At 42.6% G+C, this 22,272-nt stretch overlaps 1 protein-coding gene across 3 annotated transcripts; it reads left to right on the forward strand.

Moving 5' to 3' along the window:
- Positions 1-31: 31 nt before the first annotated feature.
- Positions 32-1,389, forward strand: LOC147627053 (uncharacterized). Of its 3 annotated transcripts, none has more exons than XR_015268519.1 (4): positions 32-132; positions 250-436; positions 757-959; positions 1,080-1,389. XR_015268519.1 is itself a non-coding variant. In XM_086816145.1 (4 exons), the coding sequence occupies exons 1-4, from the start codon at positions 46-48 to the stop codon at positions 999-1,001; spliced, it is 432 nt and encodes a 143-aa protein (XP_086672271.1). In that variant the 5' UTR covers positions 32-45; the 3' UTR covers positions 1,002-1,389. The 3 variants fall into 3 exon arrangements, 1 of the variants encoding a protein (XP_086672271.1); XM_086816145.1 differs by having other exon boundaries at positions 757-825; positions 913-1,389; XR_015268520.1 differs by lacking the exon at positions 32-132 and having other exon boundaries at positions 419-436; positions 757-825; positions 913-959.
- Positions 1,390-22,272: the final 20,883 nt, after the last annotated feature.

A 22,272-nucleotide genomic window follows, 5' to 3' on the forward strand; every position in this document is an offset into this window, starting at 1 on the left:
CTCAGGCGATGTGGCCGACGTCCTCGACGTAAAGATGCAACCGACATGGTATTCATCGTTCCTCGCAACGACAATATCGTGATTGTGGGTGGTATCACGGAGCCAAATCAAACGTCACTGGACATAGATGAGGTACTACGTCATAGTGTACTGGTTTTCCTTATAAGCTCCATGTTTGCGTGTGTTGCAGCCGTGCATTTATATAATCACTACTGCAGAAGACGAGCGCTAATTACAATATATTGTCAGAAAAATCATGCTCCTGTGAAAGATATGTGGGAAAGAAACGTCATGTTTTACCCTAAACTGGAGAAGACACCTCCTGATAACCTATACCCAATCGCAGTTGGACTTCGGCCTGCTCGACGCGGTGGCGTGCGGCTTGAGCACGAGGGTGGCACTCGCAATATTCACAACTACGGACATGGTGGTTCAGGTATATTATATTTATTAGTCAAATATAGTGTATATTAGTGATTCATACCGTAATTTCGAGCCCCTTCAACGTTCGTCATGTAAAGCCCCTAAGATTCAAGCTGACAGTCTGTTGCTTCCGCGATTTCAATCGGCTCTCTGATTTCCGAGGTCAGTTAGTGGCCATTTCAATCTCAACCCGCCGTGTAGCTGTGGTCTGTAGGCAATTACGTCCATGGATAAATCCCAACCACATTTTCGGATGCATTTGAAGAAGAAAGCGTGATTCATAATTTCCTATGCTAAGGTCATCACATTTTTTAACTCACATTTGGCTGCCAGGTTTCAGTTTCTCCTTCGGATGTGCAAATGAAGTTGCAGAGTTAGCAGATAACATCACCAGCAACAACGGTGGATAGCTACCATTCATTCTAGTACCTTGCATCCTTATATCGCCGGACTTGATGAATATTTGATCAATATGGTTTTGCCTTGCAGGGAATTACATCACGGAAAAGCTAAAGGCCATCGGTCAAGAATTGGAGGTGAGTAGTTTTTATATTAAAGATGTCGACACTGGGCTATGAATGTGATTTCTGGAGTCTGTGATTTTTTGACAGACACGATTCATAACGTGATTAACTTGCATTGCTGACCATGCACAGAATCTCAATAATAACCGGAAAAAGGAGTCCCTAAGGACCTAGGGTCTCCAGAGGGCATGAGCTATACAGCAATCAAAATTAAAAGATTGTCGTCATACTATCAGCTAGAAAATCTTTTCGAGGAGAATTAATTATCATGAGACTGAATCATCCACTTAAGAAGCCCCATATGTATTATATTTGATAGTTTTGTTATATGTATTATATTTGATAGTTTTGTTATTTGGTAATCTTGACACTACTATTAATAACACATGCTTTATATAGCTGGACATGGTGCTGTCTCTTTAAAATAATATCAATGCATAGATTCTCTTGGCACATGTTAGATTTTGTATGTTACCATCTAGTTATGTTAGCAGTCATCTCCTGTCATCTCCTGTCTGTACCATATTACTCAGCAGGGAGTGAAGGCCATTGTTGTGGGTGTGCCCACCCGTGTATGAGTTTTCTCTATTTTTCCCATTGTCCATTTTTCCCATGTATGATATAGTCTATGGTTATGTTAGCAGTCTGTACCATATTACTCAGTAGGGAGTGAGGGCCAATCGCCAGTGTATGAGTTTTATCAATTTCTCCCATTGTCCATTTTCCTAGTTGTGGGGGTGCTATTTTTCCTAGTTATAAAAGATGTCGATGTTGGGCTATGAATGTGATTTCTGCAGTAAGTGATTTTCTGACAGACACGATTCATAACGTGATTATCTTGCATTGCTGACAATGCACAGAATCTCAATAATAACCGGAAAAAAGGAGTCCCTAAGGTCTACAGAGGGCATGAGCTATAGCAATCAAAATTAAAAGATTGTCGTCATAATATCAGCTAGAAAATCTTTTCAAGGAGAATTAATTATCATGAGACTGAATCATCCGCTTAAGAAACCCCATATGTATTATATTTGATAGTTTTGTTATTTGGTAATTTTGACACTACTATTAATAACCCATGCTTTATATTGTTGGACATGATGCTGTCTCTTTAAAATATTATGAATGCATAGATTCTCTTGGCACATGTTAGATTTTGTATGTTACCCTCTATGTTATGTTAGCAGTCATCGCTTGTTTGTACCATATTACTCAGTAGGAAGTGAGGGCCATTGTTGTGGGTCTGTCCGCCCATGTAGAAGTTTTCTCCATTTTTCCCATTGTCCATTTTCCTAGTTATGGGGGTGTTATTTTTCCTTGTCAACCTATAGGTGTGGTTGGTAAGGTGGAGCCCGTTACTTTTTTTGTTGGTGGCCGACTTGTATTTTTGTTGGCTGCGCTGTGGTGGGCTTTCCAGAACCATATGGTTGATGTCTTGCCACATGTTGACAACAAGCAGGGACATTGTAGTTCTTGCATTCGTGGGAAGCAGTATAGGGAGTCTTTTCCGAAACATGCTACTAGGCTAGCTTTGAAACTTGTGGAGTTGGTACACAACACTGACTTGTGTAAACCTATGCAAACCCCATATTTGGGAGGATCCTTATATTTCATAATGCTTGTGGATGATTGTAACAAGTTTACATGGGTGTATTTTCTTTCACAAAAGGACCAAATCTTTGCTCAGTTCAAGGATTGGTATGTTTTGGTGGAAAAGGAATCTAGATTGCAAGTGAAGACTATTCGAGCTTACAAAGGAGGGGGGTTTTTTGCTAATGCTTTTGTGCGGAGCATGGCATGAAGTGGGAGTTGGCCAATATAGGGTCACCTTCTTCAAAGAATGGAGTGGTTGAGCGTAAGAACAGGACTATGGTGGAGATGGTGAGAACGATGTTGGAGCATCATGATCTTCCTCGTCCACTTTAGGAGAGACTGTGGCTACAGTTGTCCATATCCTCAACCGATCTCCAACGACTTCAGTGCCTACGATGCGTCCATTTGAGACTTATTTTGGTAGGAAACCAAGTGCCTCCCATTTTCGTGTTTTTGGAAGTGATGCCTATATTCACATAGCAAAGAAGCAAAGAGGAAAGCTTGACTCAAAGTCCCAGAAGCTTGTTTTTGTGAGATATAACTCTCCAAAGGCTACAAGTTATACAACCCGTAGTAGAATGAGGTTGTTGTCTCAGCAAAGATGTCTTTGATGAGCATGTTCCAACTTCCACTGTTGAGGAGCCACCACTTCTTGGAGAACTAGATGAGTATGAGAATAATTCCCACGCTATTATTCCAGCTAGCCATTCTCAATCAGTTGTAGAGGTTGAGCCTAAGGTTGGTCACAGCAACATGCAGGAAGCTTCGCGTTCTGTTCGGGTACCAAAGTGATTGTTGGATATCATTCGGGAGTCAAGTGTTACAGAGTATCCCTCCGAGTGCATCACGGAGGATGGACCTCGGAGATCACATAGAGTTCATGATAAAAGTTAGTTAGAGGAGCTTTTACAAGTGAACGATGCATTGATGTCTTGTATCATTCGGGACAAAGAGCCTACTTAAATTAAGGAAGCTCTTTCCCAGGAGACTTGAAGGAAAGCCATGCAAGTGGAACTTGAAGCCATAGAGAAGAATAGAACTTGGGAGTTGGTACCAAGGCCATCAAAACGATAAGTCATTGGTGTCAAGTGGGTCTACAAGACCAAGTATACATCTGATGGGTCCGTAGATAAGCACATGATCAGACTTGTGGCTAAGGGCTATGCTCAGCGGCCTAGCATTGATTATATGGACACTTTTGCCCCAACAACTAGGATGACTATGATTCGGACAATTCTTGCCGTTTTCTCTTGTCAGTAGTGGCCGGTGTATCAGATGGATGTGAAATCTGTGTTCCTGAATGGTGACTTGTAAGAGGAGGTATATGTTGAGAAACTTCTAGGCTTTGAGGTTTCAAGATCAAAAGGTATGGTTTAGAGGTTACGAAAGATCTTATATGGTCTTAAACAAGTTCCCAGGGCTTGAAACCAGAAGATTGATTCTTTCTTTCTTAGAAAGGAGTTCCGTTGCAAATCCAAACTTGTATCTCTTTTGGAAATGTGGTATGGTCACCTTGATTATTCTCTATGCGGATGATCTCATTCTCACTAATGGTCATATGGAGCACATCGTTGTGATAAAGGCTACCTTGTCATAGGAGTTTGAGATGACGGGTTTAGGCTTACTTCATTTCTTTTTGGGATTGGAGATTTGGTAGACCCAGAGGGGGTTCTTTGTTTCTCAACAACGATATGTTCATGAGTTGTTAGAGACCTTTGGGTTGGAGAACCGCAAGCCTACTTTATCTCCTATGGACCTGAATACCAAACATATTGTACATGATCCTTGTGAGCAAGTTGATGCCTCCTTGTATCAAAAACTTGTCGATTCATTGATTTGGTTGCTGATCACCAGATTGGACTTGAGTTTTTCAGTGGGATTGTTGAGCTCATTTATGCATACACCTTTAAAGACTCATTGGAACACAAGTTTACGGATCTTGCGGTATTTGCAAGGTACAAAGGATCTTGGACTCTTTTATAACACTCGAGGAGAAACGAAGGACCGAGTCAGTCTTCGAGGTTGGAGTGACTCTGATTGGGGAGATCTAGACATGAGAACAAAGGTTACTTCTTGGGAAGATTGGGTTTCCACAAAAGGACCCCACGATCATCCAGTGCAACAACCAGAGTTGTATAGCTATTTCTCGGAACCCGTTCTTCCATGCCCAAACCAAGCACATAGAGATACAATATCACTGTTCATACAAAGATTTTGGCTGGTGACATCTTGCTAGTCCTTTGTTCGACAGAGGAGGACAATGCAAGGGACCTCTTCACAAAGCCTTTACCTTAGCAGATGCTCCGTTAGCACTCCAACTCACTGGGGTTGGCTCCACATCCAAGAGCTGAGAGGGGATGTTAGCATTCATCTCTTGTCTGTACCATATTACTATGTAGGGAGTGGGCCATTGTTGTGGGTGTGCCCGCCTGTGTATGAGTTTTCTCCATTTTTTTCAGTGTCCATTTTCCTAGTTGTTAGGGTGCTATTTTTCCCTCTCAGCCTGTAGGTGTGGCTAGTCAGGTCGAGCTAATTACTTTTTTTGTTGGCTGACTTGTATTTTCTATTAGCCGACTTTTATTTTTGCTAGCAGACTAGATATTCTCCAATCGTGGACTCTTCAAGGACTTTCAACCTGCTTTTGTATTGGCCGACCAACAACCCCAACCCATATATATGTGGGCCTTGTTCCTCCACTTGTTTTTGTACCAAATTCAGGTGTGTATAATAGAGTTTATACAGCCTTCTCCTCTCTTGCATTTCTGTACTTTCTAATCTCAATATTTTGTCTCATTTCCTCTACTCATTTTGACATGTTATTCCTTCTCCAGCATTGTTTGGCTTTGAAGATGTGATTTATATTATCTACTTGTTTTTCTCTGAGAGAAGAATCTACATTACATTATTAATGGGTAAAAACGCATTCATAAAGTTGAAGGCGAACGAGTTCTTAGCAAAGGAGATTAAGAAATAACATTTAAGGCTTGTAGCCTCCATAGATACCCTTTGAAAGGTCATTAGCATTATTTATGATTAGTATGTTTCAATTCACTATTACTTATGCTATTCTAACAATCAATCTTATTTCTAGAAAGAAAATTTATAGGTATTCTTTATTTATTTATTTATTTATATTTTTTTGTGTTTGATAGTGTGTGAGTTAGTTTCTCATGCTTCAAGTCTCTTCCTCTTATTGTATTTTTGTTCGATCTTTGGTGAGCCATGTACTTTCTATGCACTTTTTGTGTACCTTTTTCAAGCATCTTCCTTGTATATATTTTACATATTGTTTTTGCACACCTGTAAGAAAGCATATCTTAAAACACAACAATCTTTCAAAATCAATGAAGTGTGTTATCACCATCTATTTATTCCCACTCTATCATATCAAACCCACTTTTCAGATAAGGCAATTTTCCTCCATCCTCCTCTTGCTAGGACGCAGTGTCCTTAACTCTTCTCCCCGCAGCGGGCCACCCACCCCCCTCGTGTGAAGAGACTTACAGCAGCCCTTCTCCCCTTCAGCAAAACGTTTTTGTGTTAAGGACATCTCACAACCCCCCCATTTGTGTGGACTTTAGCAAGAGGTTTTTGCCTTGAGAGGGTTCATGCACTGTGGTCTTTTGCTCATACGGTGAGCAAACGATCTCAGAATTGAGATCTGACTAGAGCATTTTGACCTGCGACAGCGAGCCCTACAAGACGACGTCCAAGATGGCCCCTTCTCGAAAACGTTAGAATATTACCTCGAGAGGAGCGCACAATAATGAGATTAGAGAAGATGCTCCCGATGATGCGGCTCCAACCCTCCCTTTACAAGCTCCTCAAGAAAATGGTGGCCAGGTTAGCTTGGTTATCTTTTAAAGAAGAGTTTTTTTAAAGTATTAGTGTTAATAAATGTGTATCTTTTTCTTTTAATAATGACATAAAATTATATGAAGTTACGAATTGAGTGATGTTGTATTCAATGAATTGCATTGAAATTGTTATCTTTAAAGAGTGCAAGTTTTTCCTGGCTTCGATGCTAACTCCGTTCTGTGCTTGTGTAGCCGGGCGGCATCGTTAGCAAAGCCCAGGAATGGCCCAAGATATCCCTCATACCATTGGGAGAATAAGGTTCGCCGATTGAGGCAAGAGATTATGATGTTGTCTAGTTCTGAGGGCCCAGGCTAGTGCAGTGAATAAGCCCACCCTAGTGTGCAAACTGTTGAAATATACAAGTGAATAGGGTGTGTGCGGGAAACAAGCCCTTGGTTAGAGGCTGTAAAAGAGAATGTGTAAATGTGAAAGAACTGAAAAGGTGAGAAGAATCTACTCGGAGAGAATAAAGGGTAGCATGAGAAGATTTAGGAAGTGTGGAGATATTCTGGGAGAGGTGGAGAGAATCAAGCAAAAGAGGTGGAGTGAATCAAGGAAGCTGGTTTTTTATTATCCATGCGTACATTAAGCTATTTGTTAATTACTCACTAATCACATCTTAATTATCATCTAATCACTTTATTAATGATGTTGATTCTAGTATTTGATCCACCATAGCTCATCACGTTGCTGTAATTTTAACATGGTATCAAAGCCAAGCCTAGAATTCATCAAGTTTATGAGCCCATTATCTAGTTAACTAGGATTAGTAGATAATTAGAAAATAATCAAAATAATTACCTAGTTAACTAGGATTAGTAGATAATTAGAAAATAATCAAAATTTTAGTTATTTTTCAACTAGCCTCTGTACCCCCAGCTGGTGGAGGAGCTCTATCTCCTTGCACACTCAACATTAGGCCAAACCCTTCTAGCCACAAACAGCCATGATCCCCACAATTCAGCCCATCAAGACAAAACGTCAAACCGCGATGTAGAACTCCGGAAATTGGCTGATTAGTGGGCACCTTTTTTTTGCAGCAAATCAAAGATCTCTACTTCATCAAATCAAATCAGCCTAATTTCTCTTAGCCTCAGGGATTTTCAAGCATGCTCTACAAGATGGTGAAGTCAAAAATTGATTTGATCAAGTCTACAGTGAGATCCAAGCTCTTCATCAAATCTGCAGGTGACTTTGGTAAAACAGAGATTAAGCATTCAATGTTTGGTCAAATCTTGTGTTTCTTGGCTTAATCCTCTACTAGCCTAATTGCTATTGATGGCCTTGAAAGCATTTGAGCTCATTTGAATCTAAGGCCCCAGATCTGGACTCCTCGCATACTCTATTTTTTGCACACAAAACAGAGGATTAATTTGCTAATCAATGATTAATCAATGCTAATCACTGTATTTTGATGCAATTGAGGGTTCAAATTAACCATTAGGTATCTAATACAGATTCCTATAACTTCAGATTGCAATTCGGAGTTGGTTTGATACCCCAACCATTCCGTACAAATTGGTTACCCTTGATTTAATGTAATTTCTGGTAAAAATATGCTAATAAATTTATGGTAATCATCATTTTGCATTTAACCCTTAGTTAATGCCTGTAAATCTCACTCAAATTCAAGATTATTCACAACCAGAGTTGCATTTGGGAATGTACATAAGAATGAATGCTATACGCATTATATATTGGGCACATTGCATTAGTGTAAAAATGGGATCAGACACTGCCCTTGTCCAGAATAAGGCAAGAGGTAAGACCTCCCGCATAGATTTGGATTTGCATTGCATAATGACACAAGATAAACATCAAAAACCCAAAGGAACTGTCCGCAAAACATTTAAACATGCTGCTCACATGGAGCAAGAAGACCTGACGGACAAGCTCATGGCCCCAACCATGAAAGAAGAAGAACATCTCTTTCCAAGAAGAGGATCCACACTGAGAAGAAGATCTAAAGGAAGCATTGAAGGAAGACATGGACACAAGAAGAGAAGCTGCCACAAGAAGACTGAAAGAAGAGAAAGACATGGACGCGTGGAGAGAAACTGCCACGACAAGAAGACTGAAGACCAGAGAAGATGTGAGGCTCCAAAGAGTGAGGAGCCATGTGAAAATCTCAGAGAGAGAGAGAGAGAGAGAGAGACCCCACAACCCAATGTAACCTGCCCCAACAAAGTAAAACCACCTCTGAGCCACCGATGATGTAGGCCACATGGTAGATGTATGTGTGAGCACTTTAGTCAAGGTCGCAGGCACTTGTGGTAGCCTTGGACACATAGAGAGAGAGAGTGTCAACAAGGACTATGAGTTTAGGGACTTGAGGCACTGGTCGGGGACTATCAAGTAAGAGAGAAACTTGGTACAGGGTCCAGGTGTGCTAAGTTAACTTGAGGGGAGGTGTGCTAAACACTAGTCGCGGACTATCAAGTAAGAGGGAAACTTAGTATAGGGTCCAGGTGTTCTAGGAGTACTCACTTGAGGGGAGGTGTTGAAATATACAAGTGAATAGGGTGTGTGCGAGAACAAGCCCTTGGTTAGAGGCTATAAAAGAGAATGTGTAAATGTGAAAGAACCTGTGAAAAGATGAGAAGAATCTACTCGGAGAGAATAAAGGATAGCATGAGAAGATTTAGGAAGTGTGGAGATATTCTGGGAGAGGTGGAGAGAATCAAGCAAAAGAGGTGGAGTGAATCAAGGAGAAATCAGTGGGATTAGATGCTTGGATGTAAACTCTATAAATTGAGGCATTGGCCTAATGAGAATTTGTTGGTTTTTTATTATCCATGCCTACATTAAGCTATTTGTTAATTACTCACTAATCACTTCTTAAAGAGGTGGAGTGAATCAAGGAGAAATCAGTGGGATTAGATGCTTGGATGTAAACTCTATAAATTGAGGCATTGGCCTAATGAGAATTTGTTGGTTTTTGATTATCCATGCCTACATTAAACTATTTGTTAATTACTCACTAATCACATCTTAATTATCATCTAATCACTTTGTTAATGATGTTGATTCTAGTATTTGATGCACCATAGCTCATCACATTGCTGTAATTTTAACACAAACATCCCTCTGAGGAGCGGGAGGATCGAGCGATGGAGCCCGAGAGGGCGACAGGCCGGCTTCAGTCCTCACCACCAGCAGCAACGAGACCGACGATGAGGTGTATGGTCCCGTAGGGTTTTGCCCAGCATGTAGAGGCTGGAAGGCCGAATTCTAGATCATCGGCAGTATAAAGAAAAAGAATAAGAGAGCCAGTCTGGCTTATATGGAATTCATTCATGTATAAACTTTCTTTTATAAATCTTGTCTTTGGCATTATCGTATTATGGAAAAAGACTGTTTTAACAAATCTTGTGAAAAGGGCCTTGATTAAGGAACATGTTTATTTATGTTAACAGTGTGGTAGGATTAATTAGAAAACAAATTGACACGTGAGTAGGGTGGAAAGTGGGAGGATGGAATGCCCTGACGGCACCATCCTATGGACGGGTGGACCCGATTAGTCGGGTAGCTTTCCAATAGATTAAGTGAAAGCCCTACGCTAGATAAATAGGTTCTTGGGTAACTCTATTCTAGAAGACTAGGCCAGTGGTGGCTGTGCCTTGCATGGATGAGGAAAAAAGCATTGCCTCTAAAAATCAAGTCTAGTAGTTGCCCAATTTATGATTAATTACCCTATGGGTGATTTGATTTTTAGAAGATCACGCTTCCCCTGCGGGATAGGACTAGGTCTTACCTATGAATCGTATCCTTGAATCTCTACATGGTCAAGGTGTCGATGAATAGGAAATTTTCTCCAAGTTAAGACTTAGTGGACTATCTTAAGTGTTTCCCCTATTTTAGAAGGGGTCGGAACCTTACAATTGGTATCGGAGCCGATCTTAGCTCCTAGGATTTGCCATTTAAGAACTGTTTTGCAATGAATGTTTTACCTAACATAATGCTAATTAATAAAAACATCCTACTAAAGAAACAAGTTGAATTGATGTTTGAATGATTGTAGAAAGAGGAAGATGCCTACTCGAAGTTTCTAGTTTTCCAATGCATCTTCGAGACTGCTAGTCACTCCTCAAATTTCGAGTTCCGTGACACCATGGTGCACATACTAGAGAAGATGTTCCTCCCTCATTTCTCTCGTATTGAAAGAGGATGGGGTAGAGATTTTTGGAGTCGTGGGCCGAGATATTTCTTCATCCGAGCAGATCGAATTGGGAACCTTACCACCGACCTAAAGCGGATTCGTTAGATGGAAAAGTTGAAGATGATCCGTTTATTTTGGTTCGTCGGTACCCCCAGGGCCGACACCTCTGTGACTATAGATGGGATTTGCATACCTCAGGATCGCTGGGTGTATGTACTATTGTACATTTGTAACAAGTATATATGATGTTGGTGGGATGTAAATTTGCCTGCACACACACACACACATGCACACCAAGAATTAAGTTTGTTTATATCACATAGCCTCCAATTGACCATCAAACATAGAAACTTTAACAAAGAAAGAATATTCAATGTAACTTTAAGTTGTAAGAAAGACTAGGTGATAGAATTAAAAAGATCACCATCTATATTGAATCAAAATTCTTGAACAATGGGTGAACCATAAATCTAAAAGCTTAAGAAAGCCTTACAATCTGAATAATGATTGAACTATGAGTATCAAGGCCAATCTTCCCCCTCTGAAGTGCAAGCATCTCCTCCTTGGTGATCTTCTTGTAGTGACCATCAAGGAGCAAAATATCTTGGAATTTTTGCAACCTCCTGAGGGCATTCATGTCATTCTTGTTGATATATCATAGGAGATCGCATGGACCATGCAGATACTCAGAGTCCTAGACTACAAAATCAACTAGGAGTTATTTATCAACTCCTTGCTCTACCTACCCCATGTCTGCTTCACTATAATTTACTAAAGCAACCAAGAAATAGTCTTCACGAATATTAAAATGATGCATAATGTCTGTTAATAATATATAATCACATTGGTCTGCCATAGTAAAGCTAGGCAAAGAAGGAAGTGACAAGTCCCCCTGTTCATTCTCATTAGGTGGACTGGCTTCCAATGGGATTAAACTGATAGGTGCTGCTGCATCGACACCGACAAGGGATGTACTAGTGAGAAATGTTTCCTTTTCGGCATCTACCCTCTCCTCTACTGGATCAATAGCCACCTCTTCTTAAAATCCATCATCCTCGATTTGCACTTGACTGCTTGGTAAATCCGTTTTGTGGGGCTCAAAGTCTTCTCAGTAAGGAGATGCAAAAAACAAAGAAATCCATAATTGTATCAAAGAAGGTAACACTTCTTTGAGTGTAATGGGCATTTCTCCTTTACTCTACTGCCACAGTTGGGGATCTTTTCAAGACAACGATTAAGCCTTCTTTTCATGGCAAATTAGATGGATGAACATATTGTTCACCACCATCAGACATCGTGATGTTGCCTGAAACTATCTATTCATAACCTTGTTCCCGATCACCGACGAGAACAATCCTATAAATCTTGATAATGTTCTCAAAAAAAGGAAATTCTACATTGAACACTAAAGATGATTTAGGATCACGGTGGTGGGCATGTGTATTGTAGGAACATATACAGTTTTCTGCGCAAGACTCTTCCATCTCGTCATCCAATTCCAAGAGAACGTCCAACTCATTTGCCAACATGCCTAAAGAAACATTTCAATGGATTAGGACAAGCACTCTTAATATACAAGGGGTCAGTACCAAACGATAAGGGGCTTAGGCAATGCATGCAAGAACCTTGTCGCTTTGGTACTGACCACAAAACAAAAGAAAACAAAAAGGGGTCAGTATCAAGCGATTATGAGCTTACGCGATGCCCTGAAGTTGTGGGAGACATTACCTACTGGGTCAAAGATTCACTTTGATGAGAAAGATCATTAGAGCTTAAAGTGGATCGGATCCATATCGCTTGGTACTAACTTCCCTTGGGACATGTTGCTCTCACGAGGTTAATACCAAGCGACAAAGAGTCTCGTTTGGCATCCTAGGCCCCATATCTCTTGGTATTGACCATCTTTTATGACGCGAGTCTCTTATCTCACGGGGTCAGTACCAAGTGACGCAAGTCTCGTTGGCATCCTTCAGGCCCCATATCGCTTGGTACTGACCCCTTGCAGTCATTTTGCTCATAGGGTCAATACCAAGCGATAAGAGGCTCGTTGGCATCCTCTTGCAGGCCCCATATTGCTTGGTACTGACTTCCCTTTGGGTCATGTTGGTCATGGACTATACAATAAGATCTTGTTAGATAGCGGGGGTCACTACCAAGAGATTAGTTTTTATGAGCAGACATCCCGCTTGTCTGTTATCGCTTGGTACTGGCTCTGAATAATTTTTCGGTTGTCAGACCAAGCGAACTGCCCAAAGGGTAGATACAAGTGAAAGATTTACAAAGTCGTTTCAAGTGTGCAAGGTAGGAGGAGAAGATATCAAGCACACACGGCAATTCTGTGAGAGCTTTGAGAGATTGAGCAACATATAAAACCTGCAATATCCAAGTTACCATTTCAGAGGCTTGTGCATGAAATTTGTGAACATTGGAGTGCTAGCATGTGATGGCAAGCATTTGCAATTTTGTGTCTCTAGGAAATTACTGAAGATTGGCTCATTGAGTTTTTTGAAGATGCATATTTCCTTGCTCATTGCCCATGCCCATAGACTTACAATAATTCCTAGGGATTTCGATACACTACGTAGATTGAGGTATAGATATGACCATTTATTAGCACCTATTTCTATTTGTGATCATCGCATGCTGGAGATCCTTACAGTCCCGCCCCTCCATCCTCGTGCAAGGCCAATTAAGAACACCCATGCTGGTCACGATAGGGACACCCACTCTCGGACTCAAAGAAGAGCAAAAGCACAAGACCAACCGCAGCAAGATGCCGCACAACTAGAACCTCAGACACAACCAGAATCGGAGGCACAACCAATATCATAATGGTATAAAACATTGGTATCATATAGCCATCCCAAGTTCTCCTTCCGGTATTTACTCAATATCATACCAGTGTTCAACCGATATAATATCGGTGGCTAGAAAATTTTCTAAATACAAAGTACATTAGAGGAGACCATAATCTTAAGCCAGTATGATAGCAGTGTTTAACCGATAGCTGGTCTTTTTCCCCTATTGGTGGTAGTGTTAGTTGTATACAACTATCATTCCACAACCGGTATCATATTGGTTTGGGAGCAGTATGATACTGGTGAAAAGCCTGTTAAGCTTGTTTTTGCTATAGCCTAAGTGTATACATCTTATTTTCCATCAAGTATCTTACTAGTTTAACACCAATCTCTTATTGGTTTTACACCGGTTTTCTTGGATTTGTTTATTACCACCCCACGTCGAAAATCATTTAGAACCATGTCCTACCTTGTGAGGGAGGATGGTTTCTTTTTATTTGCTAGATTTTCTAGTCCTAAACATACCAAGTAGTCCAAGAGCTATGGGTTGACTGACCGAAAATCTAACAGTCAGACAATACACATAGACACATGATAAAAGAAGGAAACAACGCACATGTATACAAGGATGATAGAATCATAGAAGAGTAGGGAATTTGGCATTTTTTGTATACTGATTGGAAATATCTAATCTAGTATCTCAATCTATACTAAAGGAATATGTAATTTAAAAGCACACCAAATCAGCACAAGTGTTGGAGCACGGGTTGTTGTTGTTACCTGAGATTGATCGAGAAGGTGTGTCGGATGCTTCACATAAGATTTTCTACCAAGGTGCTTGCGACATACATCCTTTTTGTTGGGTGAAACACGAGTATGGCTTAACCAAAAATTGAAAACAAGCTCTTTCACCTCATCACTGATTATGCCTACTGCATAGGCTTGTCGTCGATGGCATGAAGATAACGGGAAAATACCATCAGTAGAGGTTTGCAAACGCTCTCTAGCTCCATAGAAATTACATCTTTGTATGTTCAACTGCCTTGAAGCATCTGCAATGTTAAGAGAGGATGTATTTGTGCCGGTGCCATTCATTGCACCATGACTTGTATTGTGCTCTGGTTCTTCTTATACCTTATACTTCATCCTTGCACGTTGTTCTTGCTTCCTTTGTGCATGATAATCCTTGATTGCATTGGCAGAAAACTTTATGTGTCACTAGAAACCCTCTACATAGGCTAAACGTCTACATTTGTCTCTAAATGCTCTACTCTATCCTTATGCTTGTGTAGCCATCATATGTGACCCGGTGTGAAAACGGATTAGGAGGAGTTAAAAATGTTATGGCCCATTTTCGATCCCAAACACATTCACAAGAGGAAGAAAGAAGAAAACTCAACATATCATGGGAATCTTACCACTATGCCACAATGGATCTTATTTTAGAGAGTCTATATCATATTCCTCTTGATCTGTTGTCACACTAGCTTGGCTGTAGTTCCTTGGGTAGCCACACACTCCTATCTCACACCTATGGCTACACAAACATAAGGATATATACAAAGCTATAAGTGTTCACACATACTTAAATTGTGGCCAATTAGCTCATAAGTGGCCAATTTCGTATATAATGCATTATATCAAAAATATATAAATGAAATAAATTGGTAAGGGAGTCATCCTAGCTTGCTTCCACCATAGGCTCTTGAAGAGAGAATCACCATGAGACCATTACAATGCATGTCCAAGTTGTATATTTGGGCATCATTGCTTTATAGTAGCTTGATTGTATATCCTTTTGGTGTGTCTATCTTTGCTCTTCGATGTAGAATATTGATGGTGACATCAGTTAATCTTAAAATGGGTTAACATTTTCCCCTTCCTAATGTTGATTATGTCCTCGTGATCAAGTAGAAGACTTTGTTATGGGGAGAATTGAGAAGCTTGATGGTGTTGAGTGAATGCCCCCAATACTTGATACTGAGTAAGTTTTCAATGGGTCTTGGGCATTCAATTGATTAAGAAGCTTATTAGTACTAAGTGCTTAATGGGTATTGAGCATTCACTCAGTTGAGAAGCTTAATGGTGTTGACTTTCAATACTAAGTGAATATTCAATGTTAGTGCTCCTCCAAGGGGAAGTCTTGTTAGAAAATGAAGAAGTTAGTGATGGGGGATTCTGGAGGAACATAGACATAATAATTCGAATGAGTTTGAATCTCAATTTCTAATTGGATACATTAAATCAATGTAAGATAATAGCTTCATTTCTATATGATTATTTGACGAGGACCTGCCCTTGTCATTCTTCTGGATGCTTTCTCAGCTATAGTATTGTTGTCCCAGTTGAATGATGCAATCAGTTTGTCATTTTGGACCAAGTCGTGGGTTAGCCGACATGGTTGACCTACATCTATGTCAACCTTGGGTACTATATATAGACTATTTTGGCCATCTTAGTTATCGAGTTCATTACATTCAAGCACTCTTGTAAGCAAGATATCCTCCATCTCGAATCTATCTAGATTGCCATTAAAGCTCCTTACCCAAAGCACAAGGGTGGGTAGTCGACATCATTATTTTGTAATCAAGTTTTTACAAGCGGTAATATTGTTTACTCTTCACTTCTTTCTGCAATTTAGTGTGTTGTATTGTGTCAATCTAGCTTCCACTATACTATGTATTTTCACATGGTATCAAATGATAGGCTCTAGGCAAAGCTTGTCTTTGGCAGTTAAGGCAAATTTGGAGAGATGGCCCAACCTGCAAATAACGTAGGTAGTTGCCCGTGCCTACCCTCCATCTTTTGGTGATGGGAAGTTGGATGGGAATAAATTTTACTCTTTGGAAGTTCAATATTAGGTCCATTCTTGATTCATATGAGTTGTGGGAAACTGTAACAAGTGTTGATACAAAGTCGGGTCCTACTCCGGATCCAGCATCTACACCACTACAAACCATACCGCCTGATTCTAGTGTGGAGAAAAAGGAATGCAAATACGTTATGCACAAACATCACCATCATTGATGATGACCTTGATTGAACACACTACCATAGCTTTTGAAGCATAGCTAGTTCTAACGAACCAACATGAGATGAGAAATCAGACAAGTATTCAAAACCTTAAGGATCAGCTTTTGCATCAAAAAGACATTTTGAGAGAAGCAGTAGAGAAATTCATAGGGCATACATGAAGAATCTATAACATCAGATAGCAATGGTGGGGATCATTAAGACTAGTGAAGAACTGGCACGCGGTACATCAAAGTGTTGTCCTCAAGTATGATAGTTTTGTGACCTCACTCACTAAGCATGCAGGTGCGTAACCTGCCTCTTACTTTTGAGGAGTTCACAACGCAATGCTAGTGGAGGAGGAGATGCGCTTTAAATCCAAAGATGGTAGTGATGTGGCATTCTTCACAAATGCAAAGAAAGACAAGGGGAAGGCCTCTGGTAATAACCCCAATGCTTTCTGAAAAGACGAAGAAATCTAAGGCAAAGCGTTTCTTTTACAACAAGCCGAGTCACATGGTCAAATCATGTAGATAAATAAGAAAAATGGCACTTTGAAGCCTTGGAAGAAGTTCGAGAGCAGTGCTGAAGCGGAAGCTGAGCTGTTTACAACAATAGAAAAAGTATGTACAAAAGCAAAACATTCCTCAGTATCCATGGATCATTTGACAGTGGAGCATCCCGACATATGACCACTCAAAAGGGCTAGTATACATCCTTCAAGTCACATCCTAGTATCAGTCGAAAATGATGTCAAATCCCCAGCCATGGATTTAGGTACCATTTCTTTTTTTTTCTAGTAATGGTGATACTAAGAAGTTCTTCGATGTCCTTTATGTGCTAGCTATGGGTTCAGGTACCATTTCTTTTGTTTTTAGTAATGGTGATACGAAGAAGTTGTCCAATGTCCTTTATGTGCTAGTCTTAGACATCAAGATGAATATTGAATGCCACCTATGCATGCATGAGGTGGAGCCACACATGCATGGAAAATACCTTGATCAAGAGGAATATTGAACGCCACCTATGCATGCATGACGTGGAGCCACACATGCATGGAAAATACCTCGATCAAGGTATTTCTTATTATCACCTATGCATCATGCATGCACATGCATTTGGGCAATACCTTGAACAAGGTATTTGCCCTAAGTTTGAGCTTATTACCTTTATCAAACTATTACACATTGTACATTTTGAAGTCTTTTCAAAAGGGTTGTTGCCTAAGCCACCATGAAAGATGAAAGCTTCTTTACCTTTAAAACTGAAACCAAAAATCCTTACCTTTAAAAGTTTATGCATAGACACCCATGCCTTGTGGAAGCATGCTTAGATTAATGCTATTCAAAATGCTAATTAATATAATGATTAACACTAATTACATGAGTTTATTACTTAACTACAAATACACAAGATAAGGTAAAATGATTTGATCTACAAGACAAGGCAAAATGATTTAATCTACATGAATGAATATACACAATAAAAAAAGGAAAACAGAAAGGTTGCATCCTACTATGCCTTAATGCTACTAATGCAAGAACAAAAGGTCACATGCTACCCCAATACTTGCACATAAATGAGATCTGCACATTGGAGTTCTTATTCATCCAATTCTTGCGTCTGCTTTCCTGGCTTGGACTTTTGAGGTTTGGCACCCAATGTCTGAATGACGACAATGAACCACCATTTTTTAGGTTCCTAGTGTTGGTTGTTGGTTGTTCAACCATAACTTTTCAAATCCAAAAATATTAGCATAAAAGTATTAAACATCTTCATATTGTGCCCAATAGATGTCTCACCTATGGGCCACTTCTAGATACCTATTGGGCTATTAAATATGCTCTAACCCAATCCAACTCTACCTTTGAACTTGTTAACGTAAGAATCATGCCCATGTATGTGGCACTCACAACCGGTAATGCACATGGCATCGCTTTATGCTTATCTTGGAGCATGAGGTAACATGGTTCACCTTTGGTTCACTTTCAATCAAGTCTAACTATAGGATCAGCTTGCTCCCTTCTAACTTTCTCGACAATCACTACATAACTGTTTCTTTTCTCATTCCCCACTAAAGTGACCTTAGAGAATGCAAATTCATGAACCTCATAAAATAATAAGTATTTTAAAGAGAGAAAAGAGCATCTCATATTCAAGATCTTGAAAATTTATTTAAGACTCTTGGTGTTCCCACCAACCATGGGACCTACTATTTCTCAAAAGTTATTTCTTGCACTTGTGTTGACTTTCTAGAAACTGACAATAGCACCTCTTCTTGTTCTTCCACTAGATAACTTCACAGCTTTGAAGCTCTCCATCTTGTGACGAAACCCCCATTGCTGGGAAGCTCCCTCCTCTACTTAGTTTCAACCATTAAAAAGCTGCCAACAAGTCCCCCCCATGCCTTCAGGTAAGTAGCGTCGTGTTATTCCTCATCCTGCCTATATCGAGCTTTGTATTCTTCATCAAAATTTTGATTAAGCTACTAAATCTCACTAATCACATGACTTAATTACTTAATTGAAAATACACAAACAACAAGGCATAATGAAATAATCTACTATATTTTTTTATAAATGAATATATACAAGGAAATAAGCAGTTTTGCAAGAGATCTGGCTACATCCTACTATGCATTAAACCTATGGATGCATGAACAAGTCAATACTTGTGCATGGCTCGGATCTACACATTGGGTGTGAGGACTTCTGAGCCTATTAGTGATTTATAAGACATGATTAAAGATATAACACTGAAAGTAAGATGCTTAGAACAGAAAGCTATGTGTTATTGCATTGGGACATGAGGCCTTGTTAAATAGCACCTGAAGAGGTACAAATGAAGAGGCACATCCTTGATGAAAGGGTGTGACTTTTGAATGAATAGTTGTGTCCTTTCGACATAAAGATGTGTCCTTTGGAGGATACTTCCGAAAGCAACTCACGGTGCTCGCTGAAGCTCCCGCCCCCTCCCTGCTCGCGTTGCCTGCACATCTGCGCCCTTCGCCTCCCTGCCTGCTCGCCCCCTCGCCTCCCTGCCTGCTCGCCCCCTCGCCTCCCCTCGCTCCTCGCGCCTTCCCTTTCCCCCCCCGCCTGCCTTCGCTGCTGCGCCCCCTCCCTCGCTGCATTGCCCGCCGCCTCCATTAGCCCCCCCCGCCTACCTTCACTGCTGTGCCCCCTCCCCAGCTGCTCTGCCCGCCGCCTTCCTCACCTTCGCGCCCCCCCCTTCCTTCGCACCTTCCTCCCCTCTGCAGCGTCCCGTCCCCCCCCTCCGCCAGCTCGCTCTCCTCCCCTCCCTCTTGCGCGTAGCTCCCGCTCCCCCCCCTTGGGTTTCTCCTTCGTCTTTCCCCCCCCCCTCCTTTTTCTTGCTTCCGCCCCCAGGGGGTTTGGTTTTCTTTTTTTTCTCCGTCTTCCGCCTCTCTGTGTGCAGCTCATTTCTAGCAGGATCTCCGCCTTCGTCGCTCGCAGCTTTAGACTCTGATGGAGGCTCCTCCCGCCCCGCCTCAGAGGGACTCATCCGCAGCCCCCTCGCCTGCTCCTGAGGACACCCCCATCAGGCTTTCTCTTTCGCCAGAAGAGGAAGCGAGCCTCACCGCAGAGGTGGAACGCCTCCAGGCTCATTCCACCATCTGCCGTATAGTCGGCACTCACCCCAGCAGCAGAGGGGAGATCCGGGATCTTCTTCAGGCCCGCCTTCTTGCAGATGTGGGCAAGATCCTGGACGTACAGCTACTAGGCCGTGGACATTACCAGATCGAGTTCGAGGCCGCCCAGAGCGTTGCCAAGGTCCTTGCCATGAGTCCCCTTGACATCAAGGGTGCTCGGGCTTTCTTCAGACCTTGGCAGCATGGATTTGACCCAGCAGCGATGGCGGAGCAGGGAGAGCGCCTTTTCCATGTTACAGTTTGCTTCCCTGGACTCCGTCGGGAGTATCTTCCGCTCCTCTCTAGGCTAGGAGCATTGGTGGGCTCGGTACTAGAGACTGGCCCCTCAGCAGCTTCAGTGGTGGCCAGAGCAGCTGGGCTACTTTCGGTCAGAGTGTTGGTGTCTGACATCTCCTCCCTTCCTAAGGTCATTCAGCTACCTAGGATAGGGGGGGATGGATAGATCAGAGAATGGAGTTCTCGGGGCTCCCGAATCAGTGCTTCATTTGCAGGCAGGTCGGCCATCTGGCCAAGGCCTACCCTCGCAGGAGACCTCGACCCTCACCACAGCAGCAGGACACTGATGGCCCACCCACAGATGCGGCTCGGCAGACTGCCTCCGGGACACCTGCTCAGGCCATAGAGACCTCGGAGTGGCAGCCTCGACAGGGGCACCGCCGAGGGAGACAGCCACAGCAGCACGCCCAGAGACCGCTGCAGACAGCAGCAGCCACAGTCTCAGCCTCACTGGGTTCCCGTGAGGAACAGTTTTTCTCCCCTCCAGGAGGAGACCCCCACGAGCGACGATTGAGGACCAGGAGATGCCAGCACCCCCTCCTTCACCCCCCCACCCCCGCCCCCTCCCTCCGCCTCGCTTCCACCATCGCCTCCTCCCATCCCCACTCCGGTTTCGGCAGCAGCTCCCTCTCCACCCCCCTCGCCCCCCCTCTCCCCCTCCGCCCGCCTCACCTTCCCGGGAGGCCCTCGCAGTCCCCTAGCGTTCACCTGCAATCCCGAGGGCGCTGAGTACCGACCTCGCTCGAGCATCACAGAGGAGACCTACCATGCCGATTCGGGCTTCACGGATTTCATCTATCCGCAGTCGGCTGAGTCGCCTCGGCATTAGACAGCGCTCGGAGGCTTTTGATTATGCCTTCACACGGCTTTTTGGAGCAGAGGGCCCCCATGAGCCAGCACCCATCCGAGTTCATGTAGTGATACCTTTGGCCCGCGGGGAGGAGGCACTAGATTCAGCGGTGGCCTTCTCGTTCCCTCTATGTGGCCCTTGCGACCGGAAGTGGACTCTAGAGCTCGCTCTCAGCACTTTGAAGACTCAGGCAGTTGAGTTTTCTCATCATATGAGCGATCTAGAGGTGACAGATGTGATAGGCCGACTATGGGAGTTGGCTCATTTTTTCTTGGATCTCGGGAGTGTGGATACCTCAGGGATTCGTCATTTGGTCGTTCGCATAGTGGCAGACTTAGCACGCGACCCTGGATATGTGTGTATACACGAGGTTGCTCTGTCAGAGCGGGAGGCAGTCGCCATGGGCCACAGCCACTGGCGCCTGATCCGTGATTCTTGCAGTACACCGGGTGGGCAGATTCGCAGCCGCTCGGATGGGGACTACTCTCCATCCAAGCCGCTTGCGAAGACCCGCCGTACGGCTGAGACAGCATCCACCTCAGCAGGGCATCCATGAGGATCATCTCATGGAATGTACAGGGCCTTGGCGGAGCACATTTTATACGCTATCGTGGTTGCTTGAGGCAAGAGCTTCAGAGATGCCTGGTTGGTGGCAGCATTGATATTTTGATGATGCAGGAGCACCACTTGGGTGAGAGGAGGATCCGGAGATATGGTTCGGTGATGCCTGGTAGATGGGACACTTTTTGGTCTGCAGGGTTTGGTCCTTTGGGTGGACAGGGAGGAGTATGCATGGTCATTGCAGATGTATGGCGGCAGGCCATTGTGGATCGAGGGATCATTGTGCCTGGTAGAGCACAGTATGTCATTCTGAGAATGCATGATGAGCTATTGGGCATGCTCAACGTCTATGCACCCAATCATGCTAGTGCCAGAGCAGAGTTCTGGACCTAGGTTACGGATGCATTGCCAGAGGCCGCACATTGGTGTGTCGGGGGAGACTTCAACATGCTTGAGGACCCAGCCGATAGGGTGGGAGGCAGTCATGTTACAGTGCACGGCACGGAGCTTGCAGCTTGGGACCGGTTTTGCATGTCACTAAGGATCACTGA

The sequence above is a fragment of the Cibotium barometz genome, chromosome 21 (genome assembly GCF_041138505.1).
Source record: "Cibotium barometz isolate CiBa-2024 chromosome 21, ASM4113850v1, whole genome shotgun sequence".
Taxonomy (NCBI): domain Eukaryota; kingdom Viridiplantae; phylum Streptophyta; class Polypodiopsida; order Cyatheales; family Cibotiaceae; genus Cibotium; species Cibotium barometz.